Source organism: Aethalodelphis obliquidens, unplaced genomic scaffold, assembly GCF_003676395.1.
Source record: "Aethalodelphis obliquidens isolate GAN/ISIS:26980383/991018 unplaced genomic scaffold, ASM367639v1 scaffold3, whole genome shotgun sequence".
In the NCBI taxonomy this organism is placed as follows: Eukaryota; Metazoa; Chordata; class Mammalia; order Artiodactyla; family Delphinidae; genus Aethalodelphis; species Aethalodelphis obliquidens.
The window spans coordinates 41,449,625-41,467,266 of NW_020837947.1; the positions used below are offsets into that span (position 1 = coordinate 41,449,625).

Genomic DNA, 17,642 nt, shown 5'->3' on the forward strand with positions numbered 1-17,642 from the left:
TGCACAATACATTTTTCTAATTTTATTTTATTATTTATTTAATTGAATTTTATTTTATTCATTTTTTATACAGTAGGTTCTTATTATTATCTATTTTATACATATTAGTATATATATGTCAATCCCAATCTCCCAGTTCATCCCACCCCCACCCCTGCTTCCCCTGCTTGGTGTCCATACGTTTGTTCTCTACATCTGTGTCTCTATTTCTGCCTTGCAAACCAGTTCATCTGTGCCACTTTTCTAGATTCCACATATATGCATTAATATATGATATTTGTTTTTCTCTTTCTGACTTACTTCACTCGCTATGACACTCTCTAGGTGGGATTCATCTTCTGTATCTCCCAGGAATCAGGGACTTGAGATGAGGTATCCTCACCCTCCACCTCTCTACAAATGACCCAATTTTCTTCCTTTTTATGGCTGAGTAATATTCCATGGGGTATATGCACCACGTCTTCTTTATCCATTTGTCTGTCGATGGGCATTTAGGTTGCTTCCATGACCTGGCTATTGTAAATAGTGCTGCAACGAACATTGGTGTTCATGTGTCTTTTTTTTTTTTTTTTGCGGTACGTGTGCCTCTCACTGCTGTGGCCTCTCCCGTTGCAGAGCACAGGCTCCGGACACACAGGCTCAGCGGCAATGGCTCACGGGCCTAGCAGCTCCACGGCATGTGGGATCTTCCCGGACCAGGGCACAAACCCATGTCTCCTGCATCGGCAGGTGGACTCTCCACCACTGCACCACCAGGAAGCCCTGTTGGAAGATTTTTAGTCACAGTTTCAATTTCATTGCTTGTGATTGGTCTGTTCATATTTTCTATTTCTTCCTGGTTCAGTCTTGAAAGGTTATACCTTTCTAAGAATTTGTCCATTTCTTCCAGGTTGTCCATTTTATTGTCATAGAGTTGCTTGTAGAAGTCTCTTATGATGTTTTGTAGTTCTGTGGTGTTCGTTGTAACTTCTTTTTCATTTCTAATTTTATTGATTTGAGTCCTCTCCCTCTTTTTCTCGATGAGTCTGGCTAATGGTTTATCAATTTTGTTTATCTTCTCAAAGAACCAGCTTTTAGTTTTATTGATCTTTGCTGTTGTTTTCTTTGTTTCTATTCGATTTATTTATGCTCTGATCTTTATGATTTCTTTCCTTTTGCTAACTTTGGGTTTTGTTTGTTCTTCTCTAGTTCCTTTAGGTGTATGGTTAGATTGTTTTTTTGAGATTTTTCTTGTTTCTTGAGGTAGGCTTGTATAGCTATAAACTTCCCTCTTAGAACTGCTTTTGCTGCATCCCATAGGTTTTGGATTGTCATATTTTCATTGTCATTTGTCTTTAAGTATTTTTTAATTTCCTCTTCAATTTCTTCAGTGACCTCTTGGCTTGTTGACGCTTCCTGATGGAAGCTGGGGGTAGAGCTGGGTAGAGCTGGGTGTTGCTCTGGTGGGCAGAGTTCGGTCAAACTTTAATCCGCTTGTCTGCTGATGGGTGGGTTCCCTCCTTGTTGGTTGTTTGGTCTGAGGCGACCCAGCGCTGGAGCATACATGCTCTTTGGTGGGGCTAATGGTGGAATGTGGGAGGGCTCACACCAAGGAATACTTCCCAGAACTTCTGCTGCCAGTGTCCTTGTCCCCGCATGCAACTATGCATATATATACACACACACACATATTTACACACACACAAGCATACACAATCACTGTTTTTATTACTTACCTGTATTGTCTCTACTTATGAAAAATTACTAAAATATTGAAGTTCTGTAATAAATGTCTTAGCTTGTAAGATCCTCCTTATGGTCTTTACCTACTGTTACAATGAAACAAAAACATGCTGGTTTACAAAATTGGGCCTAGTAATCGTTAGGTAGTCCTGTCTCTCAGTCTTGTGCTATGACTGATTTTACTCATTCTGAGAACCGTGGATACTGGGTGTGTCATGGATGTGGAGGGAAATCTCAGTTCAGTATACAGTTGACTCTTGAACAGTCGGGTTTGAACTGTGTGGGTTGACTTATATGCAGATTTTTTTCAATAGTAAATACTGCAGTACTACAGGATCCCTGGTTGGTTGAATCCTCGGATGTCAAACCGTGGATACTGAAGAACCAGGGATTCGGAGTGACTATAAATTATACTCAAAAATGCCTATCACACAGAGGGTCGGCACCCCCTAACCCCTGTGTTGTTCAAGGATCAACTGTATATATATTCAGAATTCATATGATAAAAAAAAGGATGGTTATAGTTTACCTTATTTACATAATATTCTTAGTATTTCAGTTATTTTAATTGCATTAGATCTCTATCCTCTCAAGTTTAATTAGTAGGGACACAAAACTTTTTATCTTTGGTGCCAACTTCCAAAATAGCAACATGTTTTTCTCTTTGCTTTTACTCTTATTTCAATAAGTATTGAAATATTTTACATAGTCTCAGCTTCACACATACTTTTTTGCTGTATATAGTGGCATGCCCTTCAGTTTGACAAAAACATGTAGAAAACCTGAGTAAATGATTTTTTAAAAACACTGCTTAGAATTGAATGGAAGTAGGCAGAGTTTTGGAATAACAATAGTACATATTAAACTCACAAAGGATTGAGATATATCTGCAATAGTTCATACATTTCTTGGAACTGTGTAGAAAAAGTTTAGTATTTAATAAATACTATACCTAATATGAGAGTATGGTAAGTATAAATCATGAAAGAAAAAGGATACTTTCATCTGGTTCTATAGCTTCTGATAATTCATTTTAGAATTTACTTTTTTAGGTTTCTTTTTGAACCTATACTATGCATGCGTCATATTACATGAACTAATGTACATTTAAATCACAGAAAGAAACCAGTCACATTTTTTTTTTCATGTTTCTGTCACTTTCTATCCTTAGAAACAGTTGACCCTTGGCCAATTGCTCATGATTTGGAGAAATAAGTGGAACTGTACCCAGGGGACCCTAAATGTAAAACTGCAATCTGATAAATTACAAAACAGCTGTGGTAAGTGATAGGTTATACACCTAGATGTAATTTAACCTCTAAAAGTTTTAAGCAGTATTTCCCAATTACAGGGTGCTTAAATACAAATATGAGGCCTTTGTTAGCAAACATCCAAAACAGGAAAAAGCATCACTGGACTCAAAGCCTGTTGAGGGTTAGGGACCTGCTTTCTGGTTTACCTGATTCATCGGCCATGAGCAGAGCTCGCCTCCTTCTACAGTGCCCGACCAATATTTATTAAATGCACTATTTTAGATCTAAATATTGGAAGGATTATAAATATTGCCCATGAGAAGTAAGATTTAAAAAGAGATTGCTGCATCCTTTTTTCCTTCTCAGGATACCTGCTCCTGTACTATGGGTTCAGGTGAAGGGTGGGAACTGACCAGGCAGAGGAGGAACGTGAAGGTTTAGGGTGTAAGGCAGTTACACTCCCATTACACACTTTCGTGCCATTTTCACTCCTTTCTGATTGCTTATCTGAAACATTGGGCTACTAGATTAAAATTTACAGCCCCTCCCTGAACCTTCTGGTACTGAGTACCTTGGGGCTTTTCTGCTTTTTTCTGCGCAGGTCTCCGTGTCGTAGATATTTTGGTATCTGTTCTCTCCCCCCACCCCACACCCAGGCATTGAATTTGCGAGTTGAGGAAAATGACTACTTCTCTATCCTCCACAGTGATCTATAAACGATGCTTATGAAATGCATGATGACAACTTTAATCCCAATCTCAAATGAGACTGGGAGTCCCTCAGCCTCTCCCGAGGAAACCTCTTTCATCACTCCCAAATGAGACCGGGAGTCCCTCAGCCCCTCCCGAGGAAACCTCTTTCATCACAAGCAGTCGTGAAGGGAGGGCAGGTCTTCCACGCCCTTTTCTGAGCTATGCCCTGCAGGCCCTGAGGGATTACCCAAGGTGGGGGGGGAGGGGAACCAAATGACGAGGCCCGGGGCCAAGTTTCCTCCCTCTCCTCATCTCGCAGGGCGCGGGGATGGGGAAGGAGGGATGCCGCTGGTGTGTCCGAGCGACTATTTGCCACCTGCGGAGAAAAGCGGAATAAAGGTACCCACTGGTACCCGTCCGCAGCCCCGCCCGGCGCCGCGCACGCCGTTTGTAAGCGCCCGATGCCCCGCCCCCACCAGGCCCCGCCCCTCCCCGGCTCGGGTTCGGGCTCCCCCAGCGGAGGCGGGGCGGAGAGAAGCCGCAGCTGCAACTTCGCCTGGAGCCTCTGAGGCTGGGCGCAGCCGGGGACCGAGTCGCCGACATCGCAGAGGCGCCGCTTCCCCGGCCCGGGCCTCAACCGAGCCGGCTCGACCATGGCAGCCGCCGCCGCGGCGAATCCGGCCCCTGCGCTCCCCGCCCGTCGCTGATCGGCCGTTAACCAGCCCGCCCGCTGGTCCCCCCGCCGGTGCCGCAGCGGCCCAGGCTTCGGACAAGTTTCCGCCGCCGGAGGCGAAGGCAGGGAGGACGGACGTGGGGAGTCGGGCGCCCCCGGCCCACTCGGCGCTCCCGCCCGCGATGTGGGGGCGCTTCCTGGCCCCGGAGGCCGGCGGCCGGGACAGCCCCGGCGGAGCCCGCAGCTTCCCGGCGGGTAAGTAACGGGACAGGCCCCCGACTGGGGTGGGGGTCGCGGCCGACCGCGGCGCCTCGGGACCCCGCCAACGCTCCCCTCCCTCCTCAGGCCTGGTTTCCCCCTGGCCGCCCGCCCCCGACGCCGCTCGCCAGCTCGCCAGCCCGGCTTCTTCCCGGCTGCTGACGCCCGGCCCCGCGGGCTGACTTCTGGCGCCCCGCGTCCCCGGCCCTGTCCGCCCTGCATCGCGGCACACGGGCTCGGCGCGGCTCGGTGTCCGGGCCGCTCCTCCTCGGGCCGCAAACCGGGCGCCCCAACTTACAGCTCGCTTGGGCCTCCTCGGGTTAGGCTTTGTTGTGCGTCCTCCTCCCTTTTTCTCGTGGGGTATGTGGCCGACGTGGGTAACGGGGCTCACGGAGCCCCGGGCGGGAAGGTCGCTGCGACCGTGCTGCAGCGGCGGCGGCGCGGCGCGCGCCAGGGGGACCGGGATCTGCTGCAGCCGCGTCCACACACCCTACTTTAGGGCGCGTTTTGGGGCGGAAGGAGGCTGCTGGTGATGCCTTGGCTGCAAGTGCCCGCCGAGGGGTCCTGCCCCTCACTGCGACCTGGTCACCGCCCAGCAGCCCTCTCTGGAGGACATGTCCTGCCAAAGCCAGTCGATCTTTGAGCAATAGGGGTGTTAATCCGTTTGCCTGTCCCTGGCCCTTTCAAGGAAAATTGGGGGTTTGCCGCGTTGGGTGTGTGAAGAGAGCTGTTTGTAACGCACAGCCATTTCATGCCTTTTATCACTTAAAAGTTGTGTAGGAGCCGCCAAATTAGGATAAATCGTCCCCTAATTTGTGATATAAAAAATAAGGCTTGGGTTGCCTGTGACAGGTTATCTGACGTTGACGGTTCTTTCACGCACTTTAATCTTAATTGAATTTTGAACCCCCCATGAGAAGCTGCAAGTTATATGGATCATTTATCCAGAAAAAACCGCCATATGTACTTACACAAAGATTTTCCTACAACTTTAGATGCTTCTAGGACTCCTGTTAAGTAACCTTCTTACACAAAATGAGCTCTACTTGTGTAACTGACATTTTGGTATACATTTTCAAAGCTGTTTGAGAAACAAAAAAGCAGAAGCATTTGGAAGTGGTTTTTTGTTGTTAGTATTTTTGCTATTTAAAAAATATCAGGCACAAACTCAGATTTCTATTAAAATTTCAAATAATGCAATTCTGTGATAGTTTAGAAATTTGTGATGTGGGGTTTTTTTAAGACATATATAATTTTGTCATCTTTATTTAGGGTGTAATTGACAAATAGAAATTGTATTGATAGATACATTTAATATGTGCAACTTGGTTTTGATATACACCCACACACACACACACACACACATTGTGAAATGATCTCCACACTCAAACTAGTTGACATATCCATCACCTCATAGTTACCGTCTTTTTGTGTCGTGTGTTTGGTGAGAAAACTTTAAGGTCTACCCTCTTAATGCATTTCAAGCATACAATACAGTATTGTTAACTGTAGTAGCATACTGTACGTTAGATCTAGACATAAAAATGTTAAAATCCAGAGTTAGATTTGAAATCATTCTCTTAAATTTGGTCCTGCTGCAACACTTTTAGAAATAATAGAATTGAACGTAGGCATGAGTTTAGTAAAAAAAAATCATATAAGTAGGAAATTATTTTCTCTGAAATGTATACCATTTGTCCTAAGAAGAGGAGACAGCACTTGAGAGGTTTTTGATGCTCACTGGGTGCTTACAAACTCTGCAATCAAAGTAACTTCAGTGAATGAGAAGGTACTTCATTATCCCTAGAGGCTGGAGGGAATGGTTTCAGTTTACCTGTACATGTCAGAAGCCATCTGTAATGTCTTTGTAACCTAACCTCTTAAACTTTATTTGTAATAATAACATGTTTGAAGGCTTAATATTCCCCAAGCATTGTATCCATTTTTCCATTGTTTTCTATGAAGAAGAAAACATCATAGTGCTTAGAAATTTTTAATTAACTGAAGGAAGGACTTTGAGGTTATATTGTACCCTCTAAACCTTTGTTGTGACAAAGAATATAGTGGAAGAAGATACTTTATAAGTACTACCCAATTTTAATAAATTTGGACAGTATGTCTTTACAACAAATATATTTTATCTAACCTTTGACAGTGATAAACCTTTGGTAAGTCAGGACATGCCTTTCCAATAAAATTTTTTTTTCAGCTATATGCTGAGAATAGATTACTTTTACAAAATAGTGATATAATTATGTTTATTTTCTTCTTGAGCCAAGCAAATCTTCAAAATTTTTTTAGTTTAAAAATTTATACCTTAGATGAAAAACTTGTGTGGTTTCTTTAGCAAATGAGCAGACGGTGAAGGTCAAGATAATGACCTCTGAATTGGTTCATGTAGGCATTTTTCCTTAGAATTTAAAGGGAATTTATATATTTGAAACACTGTCCAGTATTATCTTTTGACTACCTTGAGTGATTTTAGAGCTTTTCTGAAAGCAGAAGGAACCAGTCTTCTGATTGAATTTATCAGCAATCATTTTGGTTTTGATGGCCTGTGTGAAGACAGATATGTAAATTATTTCTGGTATTTAAATGAGTTTGTCTCAGTAAGTGGGTTAATTCTAGGTGTCCTAAAACTGGTTTGTTTATACAGTTATGTAACTAAAGGGAAAACCAAAGGTAATGTAGAACCAGTGTTCTAAAAAATTGGAGAAAACTTCCTTTTTAAGGTAATAGCAGTTAAAACAAGTGGGACTAATTAGCGTGGTTTGGAAAATACTGAACTTTTGACCTTTTCTTTAGGATTTAATTTTGTTTTGGCTTTACCCACAGTTTTTCAGCTTTACAGAGATAATTGTTATAAATGAAAATAAAATGAATATTTTCTTATATGTCCCTACAAAGATCAAACAAAAGGCCCCTCCCCCTCCTTTTTTTTTTTCAATTGGCAAGTGTGGTTAGAAAGCTAATTTTAAATAGAACAAATGTTATGTCTTTTATGCATTTGGTTGAGTGCATTTGAGAAGATCCTGTTATTCAAAATGTATAATAGTTTCAAATTTGGATGAAAGATAGATGTATTTCCCTTAGGTTTTAAAAATTTAGTATGATATGGGGATATTTTGAGTACTTAAGTATACTGAATTTGTTCTTTTTTATAAATCATACTTTCAAAATATTAATACATTTAACCCTAAAACATTTGGAGGTAGGATATGATAGTTTTAAAGTGTGCTGAAGAGAAAATGCTATAGAAAATACTTACATGATCTGAAGAAGTGTCATTTGTTCAGTGCCTCAAGCTTTAAATCTGCCTTTTCCTAGTTGATTCCTGGCCATAAGGTGTTTAGTAATGTCATAATGATGGTGGTAGTAACTGGTATGATTATGTCAAATACAAAGTTTTTCTGTGGTTCTGAATTAAATGGACCCAAAAGTACTCTGATAACAATGAAACATAACTCTTCTGCCTAAACTCATTTGGACGTGTTCTTTTATAATAGGCTTTGGGGGATGAGGGGTGAATCTCAACTTTAGTGATGACTTTTGTGAAATGAACCTGATTATTACTGATAGCTTCTTGGCTTGAATGAAGCTGGTAAATTAATCTGAGGCCAGACAGTAAATGGTGAGTTCAGCCTCTGTTGTGAATGTTTCTGTATGTTGAGAACAGAAAGTTTTTACACAGTCTTGAATTTTCTGACTGGATGAAATGTGTATATTTGTACTCTGAGAAAAAGATGAAGAAATGAAGGCTGTCAGATTTTACTGAGTTATAGCTTAATTAGTTCCTTCAAATTGTATATTAAAAAATGAACAATGTGATCATTTAGATAACTTCTAAAGCTACAATGAAATACTAATTATTGTTACTACTTAAGGATATATATATTTTACACTGGCAAAATAATATTCTACAAAGTGGAATTTATTGTATAAGGTCATTCATTTTAAGAACGGGACTGATCAACATAAAAGAACATCAAATTGCTCTTCATACTAATATTTTACTTGCACTTTCTATTTTTCTTTAATTAAAAAAAATTCATTGTTGTTACCTAGCATAGTGCTTGGCAGGTACATAAGTACTTGGTAAATATGAGTCATTCTTTCAGTAAACATTGTGTGGTAGGCATTGTACTAGGTGCTGGGGATACATCATTGAACAAGAAAGGTAGGGTCCCAGCTCTAAGGGAACTTACATTCTAGTAGGGAGGAAACAGTCTGTAAGTAAACTAACAAGATAACTCAGCTGATGTTAAGTACTGTGAAGAAAAGGGAGCTGGTGAGATGGTGTGGGTAGAGCTGGGTAGAGAAGGCCTCCCTGAGGAGGTAGCATTGCTCTGAGACCTGAATGATGAGGAGCCAGACATGGGGGCAGGAGTGTCCAGGCAGAGCGTATAGAAACAGCTCCAAGGTGGAAATGAATTAGGGGAGCTTGAGGAATATCAGAGGTCAGTGAGTCTGGAGCACAGTGAGTAGGGATATGAGGTGAGGGAGGCCTGATGTAAGGCATCGTAAGAATTAGTAAGAATTTGGGGTTCTTTTCTGTGTGAGGGGAAGGCAGCTGTGGGTGGGTAGGGGAGATGACTGTTCATTCTTTCGCTCAGCACACTGAGTGCTACTGTGAGGCAAACCTCGTTCTGTGTTCTGTGTCCTGGGGAGATGAAGTAGATATCCCTGTCCTTGGTGTTTATAGATCACTCCTGGCTGTTTTGTGGGGGAAGAAATTGTGGCGCAGTGTGGGAAAGATTGGCAGTAGGGAAGCCGGTTAATAGGTCATTGCGGTGATTGGGTGAGAGATGATGGCTTGGATCAGAGTGGTAAGATCGGATTGGAGAGAACAGAATGGGTCTGGAATATACTCGAGAAATAAAGCTGACAGGATTTACTGATGGTTTGGGGGTGGTAAATGAAGGAAGGAGGAATCAAAGACGATGTCTTAGTTGGGGCTTCAGTAATTATAATGGATGGCGGTGCCATTTTCTGAGGTGTGGAGGAATGTGAGGAAGATAAGTGGAATTAAGGGTCCTGTTTTAGCCGTGTGGCGTTTGAGATGCATTTTAGAGGTTCAGGTGAGAAGTTGGGTATACAAGTCTGCATCTCAGTGGGGAGATGGGAAGGTGGAGGTAGGGATTTTGAGAGTTAGCTGTGTCTAAATGATGTCTAAACGTGATCACATAGAGTATGGAGAAGGCAGCAGAGGTTACCATCTTCTGGTCAGATAGAGGAGGAGAAGCCATCCAAAGAGACTGAGAAGGAGCAGCCAGTGAAGTAGGAGTGCACCCAGCAGGGTGTGGTGTTCCAGAGGAGAGGAGACTGAGGAAGGAGTCTTCACCACCAGAGCCGCATGCTTCCAAGAGGCCATGTAAGACGAGACAGAAGAGGATGGACCAGTGCCACTGCATACTTCCAGTGAGAGACTTAAAAAGTTAGAACTAGTAGGGATTAAAGACTCTCTAATCGAGTCTGCACATTTTATTACATAGAATTGGTACATAAGTTCTCAGTGAGTGTTTGGGTTGCTTTCTTTGCCCTTACCACCTCTCAAGCTAGGGCGACCAACTATCTGGGTTTGCCTGGGACATTCAGTTTTAAAACTAGCGGTGGTGTCTCCTGGGATGCCTTACATTGAACAGTCACTGAGTCTTGACTATAGGATTCTGCCTAGGGCATCTGAACTGGTGTAAGGTTTTAAATTACTTTAAAGATAGTAGATTCAAGATCAGGAACTTTGTTTTATGCCCTCTTTCCATAGTAGATGTCTTCATTGCTTTATTGATGCTGTTTTAACACTAAAAGTTCAGAGTTCTGAAGTGAACTCTAGTTTTTCGTTAACCTTCTGAAAGAGAATGGGATGAAAAATTTGGACTACATTTCATGTAAAGTTTAAAGTTTTCTATGAGGTGCTTTCACTGTCTTGTAGAGGCAGATATTGTGTGTTTATTGATCATAATCAATATACATTGCTTTGTCATGACATTACTGAAGCTTTTTCATTAATTCTGAGCATCCCATCTCATTTTAGGAATAATGTACTGAAAAGTTTAACTAGAAGTTAAGTTTTTAAATTAGGGGGTGTTATTTATAAATTTTCTCAAAACTTTATTTTGGAGTGTTTTAAAACTAAAGTGTTGTTTTCATTTTGGCATTTAAATGTATTATGTAAAGCACTTAGGCTCCTAAGTATCAGAAAACAAAAGGCTAATTGAGAAATAATGAGCTTACTGTGTTTTCTTTGGAGGTCAGTGGCTATGTGAATTTTCACTAGGTCTAGCAGCATTAGGTCTTAACAACTTTATTTAGGAATATTTATTTTTATTGGGGCTTTTATTTCCTCCTGGGCTGATGATCCTTCTTAAGTTTGGACATAATTTGCTACCATGTAGAATATTTTCTCTATTAATTGATATTGTGAAATAGTTATATTCAAAGACAAAGGTAAACCCCTCTGGAATACGACTTGTTATACTCCCTCACATTTGTAGTGGTTTTATTAAAAAAACCTCTTATTAGTTTTTATCATACCTCATTTTTTTCCAGTTTATAAACAGAAACAAAGGCTTATGAGAGACTAAATTAAATATGTGGCCCTCATTCCAAATAGCTACCAAAATACTCTTTTGAATACAGCATTTCATGTAACCAGAGTATAAGATAGGAATCTTTGGCCTCTCCACATATTGAAATCAACAGGCACATGATTTTTTTCGTAGAAGGAGATGGTCTTACCTTTGTTGGTTGCTACCCTGACGCTCTTGAGTTCCTTGTTTTATATCATGAGTGAATATTACTGGTTTGAATTCATACTTTTTATGTGAAAGGTGAACCACTTATTTATCCATCTGATCATTGTTCTTAATTGAGTTAATTTTAACCTCCACCTGAACCAACCTAGTTTAAAACTCTTCCTTGTTATACTCAAATTGAATGTAAGGACATTTAGAATCACATCTGAAGACTATAGTCTTATACCTTTTGTGGTAATATTTTTTTAAATTATTTTTATTAATTTTAGTAATAATAGTACTAATAAATAGTTTTAATAGTAATAGTTAATGAACTTCCAGATTTCTTTTTTATATTTAGAAAGCAAAGAATACTAGGTGTTGATTACTTAAAATTCGATTTAAATCCTTAAATGCAAGAAAGCCAATTAACTTAGATTGAGGTAGATTTTTTTCCAGTTTGATTGAGGTGTAATTGATATATAACATTGTATTAGTTTAAGGTGTACAATATAATGACTTGCTGTATGTATATATTGCAAAATGATTACCATAATGAGTTTAGTTAATGTCCATCACCACACATAGTTATGTTTTTTTTTCTTGTGATGAGAACTTTAAAGATTTACTAATTTTAGTAACTTTTAGATATACAGTATAGTATTGTTAACTGTAGTCGCCATGCTGTACATTATATCCACAAACTTATTTATCTTATACCTGGAAGTTTGTACTTTTGGACCACCTTCACCTGTTTCAAACCCCCACCCTCCCACCACCTGCCCCCGGAAGCCACAGGTCAGTTCCCTGTCTCTATGAGTTTGTTTGTTTTTAGATTCTACATATAAATGAGATCATACAGTATTTGTCTTTCTCTGGCATATTTCGTTTACTGTAATGCCCTCAAGGTCCATTCATGTTACAACAGGATTTTCTTCTTTTTATGACTGAATAATATTCCGTTCTGTACAAATGCATTTTCTTTAGTCATCCATCTGTTGATGGACCCTTAGGTTGTTTCTGTGTTTTGGCTGTTGTAAATAGTGCAACAGTGAACATGGGGGATGCAGGTATCCCTTTGAGATAGTGATTTCATTTCTTTTGGGTATATACCTGGAAGTGGGATTGCTGGATCCTGTGGTAGTTCTATTTTTAGTTTCTTGAGTAACCTCTGTACTGTTTTACGGTGGCTGCACCAATTTACATGCTCACCAGTAGTGTACAAGTTTTCTCTTTTCTCCACATTCTTGCAAACACTTGTTATTTCTTGTCTTTTTAATAATAGCCATTCTAACAGGTATGAGGTGCTATCTCAGTGGTTTTGATTTGCGTTTCACTGCTAATTAGTGATGTGGAGCACCTTTTCATGTACCTGTTGCCATTTGTATGTCTTCTTTGGAGAAATGTTTTTTCAGTTCCTCTCCCCATTTTTTTAATCAGATTGTTCTTTTTCTATTGAGTTGTATCATTTACTTCTACATTTTGGCTATTAACCCCTTATAAGATAGATGACTTGCAAATATTTTCTCCTATTCAGCAGATCGCCTTTTCATTTTGTTGATGGTTTCCTTTGCTGTGCAGAAGTTTTTTAGTTTGATGTAGTGTACTTTTTATTTTTACTTTTTGTTGCCTTTGCTTTTGGTGTCAAATCCAAAAAAATCATTGCCAAGATTGATGTCAAGGAGCTTACCCCTGTATTTTCTTCTAGGAGTTTTACAGTTTCAAGTCTTACATTTTTAACCCATTGAGTTGATTTTCATGTATGGTGTAAGATAAGGTCCAGTTTCATTCTTTTGCATGTGGTTGTCCAGTTTTCTCAGTTCCATTTATTGAAGAGACTATTTCTGGGCCCTTTATTCTGTTCCGTTGATCTATTGTGTCTGTTTTTATGCCTGGCACTTTAAAAAATATCTTTACATATTAATTCATTTAATTATCACAACAGCCCTATAGGATAGATACTATAATTTTTTTTCTCTTCTTACATATGAAGAAACTGAGGCACAGATTGGCTAAGTGACTTACTCAAGATCTCACTGCTTATAAGAGTGGTACAGAACTTGAACCCAGGCAGTCTAGTTTCATAGTCCATATTCTTTTCCACTAAGCTATACTGTTAATTCTATAATTAAAGAAAAGTTAAAACTATTGGAGTCACTTACCCTAGAGATAAACAGTACTGAAATGAAGTAGAAGAGTAGGATGAATAACATAAATATCTCTATATTATGTTTCTTTCACTTTAGCTAGGTATTTTCCAGTGTAGTACAAGATTTTCTGTTTTTGTTTTCCTGATTACTATTAATGTGAGTATTTTTCTTGTGTTTTAATGTTCTGTTTTTTGGTGCCTTTTGACGCTATTGAAAATTGTTTTCCCACATTTATTAGGAATTTTGGCCAACAGCCTTTCAAATCACTTATAATTATTAGTGATTTATTGTTTTGTTTGTTTGTTTTTATCTGCATTGGAAAATATTTACTGATCTTTAAATAGATACTTAAATGCAAACTGGCTCAAGGGATAGTTTAAAATCTCCTGGATTTTAAAACAAACAGACAACAACCAAAAACAAAATGAAACACAAAAACACCCTGTTTTAATCCTTCTAAAACAAAGACTATTTTTAAGATCTAATTATAAAGCTTCCAAAATTTTAATTTTATGCCAGGAACATTTATTGGGTACCCAGTAGTTATAATGACTACATTTATTGAGACCCTGTCTTAACTGTGCAGCTCTGTGCTAGAGACTAAAAATGTTGCCTTTTGGTGAGGAAGAAGTAAGTCATATACATATGGGTTAATATAATTTAGTAAATGCTGTTATGGTATTTTGAGTGATATATTGGGAGAGCACAAAGTAGTAGTTATTTTAATACCACCTGGAGAAATCAGAGAAAACATTTAGAGCAAGTTAATTCTGAATCAGGACTCTTAAAGAAGAGAGAGAAGAGAAATAGCTTGGAGTCAATGAAAGAACCTGATCTGTTTGGAGGCAGTGGCTAGGTATGTGCAGCTACAGAGTGTAGAGGAGCTGATGTGGGAGGGGTAGGATTGTAAACTCTTAGAAAATGAGGTTGCCAGTTGAAGAACTTTGCCAAAGTTAAGGAATTTGAGTTTTAAGCAAAAGAATGACGTAAATATATTTTCTGATAGTAGGGTAGAGGCTGGCTTGGGCAGAGTTACTCCAGCAGGACATCTGTGCAGCAGTTCAGCCAAAAGACATGATCTGTGACAGTGGGAAGAAGAGGAGAGAACTAATTCAGTGAATACTTCTGAAATGGACTGAAGCGTTTCAGAAATGGATTAGGTGTATGAGTTAAGGAAAAGAGATTTTTGTTGTTGTATTCCCTGCATTTATTTCTTTTTAACTTGGTTTCTATTGATAGAATTGGGGCAGTTTGAAGGCTACTGTTCTGAACTTTGAGGAGAAGTACTTGTTAACATTTCAGAGATGTTATATTGTGAGATTTGTGTATCTTATGTCAAATAAGGGTAAATATGATTTGATATTTTCTTTTTTTTCTGTTTTATTTTATTAAAAAAGGTTGGTCTCAGTGCACTGAATGGGTGATAACCTGCATTTTAAAAGACACCGTAATTTGTATTCATAGTTTGTATTGTACATTCAGCTTTTTATTTACAACTATAAATCTGCTTTGTCAATGGTGTTGTTTATTTTTTTGGCTTAGCATTGTCATTTTAAAAATTCAATAAGATTAGTTCTTGTAAGTGCAGTTACAATTATGTTAGCATATTGTGGAAGACTTGATGTTGTATGCATTTTTGCTTCCAATTTAGAAAAAAAGCTTCAGAAATAAAATAAAATATAATAGGTTACTTATTCATTTGATGCTAATCTTCCTGTTTTTCCAATGTGAGAAATATTAGTAATTATTAAATAAGTTATCCCTGGGCGTTCAGTATTCTATTTAAAATTATTGAAATTGGTATTAAAAAATGTAATGTATTGCCTTCCAAAGAGAAGTCCCAATGTATGGTGTCTTGGGAATCTTTGCTGTTCTTGCAGAAATGCATCTTTGTTGTAGAGAGAGCGGATTCTACACAGTCATTCAGTTGCTCTAATATGATAGGACCTAGGTAATACTTTATTTCAGAGATCACTGAGCCTTAAAGTTTGTTTTTTTTTACATACCTAGAAATTGAGTAATTCCCTTTTAGTAGTGTAGTCTTATAACTATTGTGTGAGAAAATTTTCCTTGTATCACCTGGTAAACATATTCGTGTCTAATTCTGACTGCTTTGTGATTCTGGATTATGTTGAATAGAGACACGCCATGTCATTCTTCTCAGATTGAATTCATTCAATCTAAATGAAAGATTAGAATGTTATTTCAATCATGACATTTTGTTAATTATCTTCAGTGTTCTAGGCACATAAAATATTTGATCTTTTTAAGAAAGTAGTAGCTATATTTAAAGGTTAAGACAAATGTGAATTCAGGCTAGAGGAGATCACCTTCTAGAGATAATTTCGTCATTTTGGGAAACCTGAATGAACTGCCTATTCCTTTAAAAGGAAAAGTTTAGCATAAATAAGATCATTGTGATACCATCATAAGCAAATTAAAATGTCTTACTGATTTAAAAGAATAAGATGCTGTTCTGAATAGGACATGTTTTCCCCATTGATTGATCGAATGATTTGTCTGATGTGATTGGAATTATTATATGCTTCCTTCTTCTAGAGTTCTTTTGATGAGGATACCTTCCTAGAAAAAGGACTGTACTGGTCTTTTGTCAAAGTATATGAGTTGCTGTGTTTCCCCGGTAGACTCTCTTACAGCTTTAAAAAGCTTCATAATTTTTTTCTTCTACTGGACTAAATTAATTGTGATATTGAAACAGACTTGTAGCTATCAACCAAAACAAAGAACCAGTCTGTTCTAAGTTCTTTACTTTGAAGAAATTTTTTTCCTTTTAAGTGTATAAATATAATTCATTTTGTGAACATTAATTTGTAGTTTTGAATTTTTAAACATTTAAAAAAAGTTAAGGTAGTTTGATGTGTTAGAATGTACGCATTTTGTTCCAAACTAGGCCAAGTAAGTTGTATACCCATTTCCCAGAAAACATATCTCCAAAGACTTTCATTAATAGTTACTTAGAACAGGTATAGAATAACTAAGAGGTACTTAATAAGTAAATTATTTGGTTTATTAGTGGTGGGGTTTAAGGATTAAAAAAATAAAGCTTATTTTTCTGATTATTAAAGTAATAATACAAAGCATAAAAGTCAAAGAAATTACCAGTAATCTTACCATCTAGGGAAAACCACGGGTAGTATTTTGATGTATTTCTTTCCAGTTGCTTTATGCAGTTTTTTTTGTTTGTTTGAATGTTTACTGTGTGCTGGCTGCAGCACTGAGTAAGATCTGGAACACATGGTCCTTGCCCTCAATGACTATTACTACAGTCTAGAAGGAGGACAGATACAGGTACAGATAACTTCAGTTTGATATGGTGAGTGCTAAGCTAGAAACAGGCAGAAAAAGAGTTCAGAGAATTCCTAGACAATATGAAATCTGAGGTTATTTGTGAACTTCTGATTTATTAAATTTTATGTCATACTTAGATTGACAATATAAACATTTTATACTTTTAGGTCTTCACTATTTTAATGGCCAAAATTGTATTCCCTTCTCCCTTTTGGTTTATTTGTAACAGTTCCTTATTAGAAATAACGCTTAAGGAACATTCTATAGCCCCATTGTCCCAAATGTTGGATTCTTTTTTTTTAAATTGAGCTTTATTGAGGTATAATTGATAAATAAAATTGTAATGTATTAAAGTGTAAATGTGGTGTTTTGATACATATATACATTGAGAAAGGATTCTCATTAGAGTTGGTTAACACATCCATCACCTCACATAATTCCTTTTTTTTTTTAGTTGAGAACACTTTAAGTTTTATTCTCTTAGCAAATTTCAAGTATACAAAACTGTTGTTAACTATAGTCATTATATTCTACATTAGATGCTAAGACTTAGCATAATATTCTATTGTGTGTGTTTTTGTGTGTGTGTGTGTGTGTGTGTGTGTGTGTGTGTGTGTGTGTCTTTGGAAAAATATCTATTCAGGCCCTTTGGCCATAGTTTATTTGGGTGTTTTTTTGCTGTTGAGTTGTTCTTTATATATTTTGTATATTAATCCCTTATTGGATATATGGTTTGCAAATATTTTCTCCCATTCTGTAGGTTGCCTTTTCTTTTCTTTTTTCTTTTATTTCTTTCTTTCCTTTCTTTCTTCCTTCGTTCGTTCATTCCTTCCTTCCTTTCTTTCTATGATGAT

At 38.2% G+C, this 17,642-nt stretch overlaps 1 protein-coding gene across 1 annotated transcript in view; it reads left to right on the top strand.

Annotated features, from left to right (window-relative positions):
- Window positions 1–4,164: 4,164 nt before the first annotated feature.
- CEP85L (centrosomal protein 85L) overlaps window positions 4,165–17,642 on the top strand; it is a 155,652-nt gene continuing 142,174 nt past the window's right edge. The window contains exon 1 of the mRNA XM_027087762.1: window positions 4,165–4,595. Coding sequence (XP_026943563.1) covers window positions 4,523–4,595 — 73 coding nt within the window. The 5' untranslated portion in view covers window positions 4,165–4,522. The remainder of the gene's footprint in view (window positions 4,596–17,642) is intronic.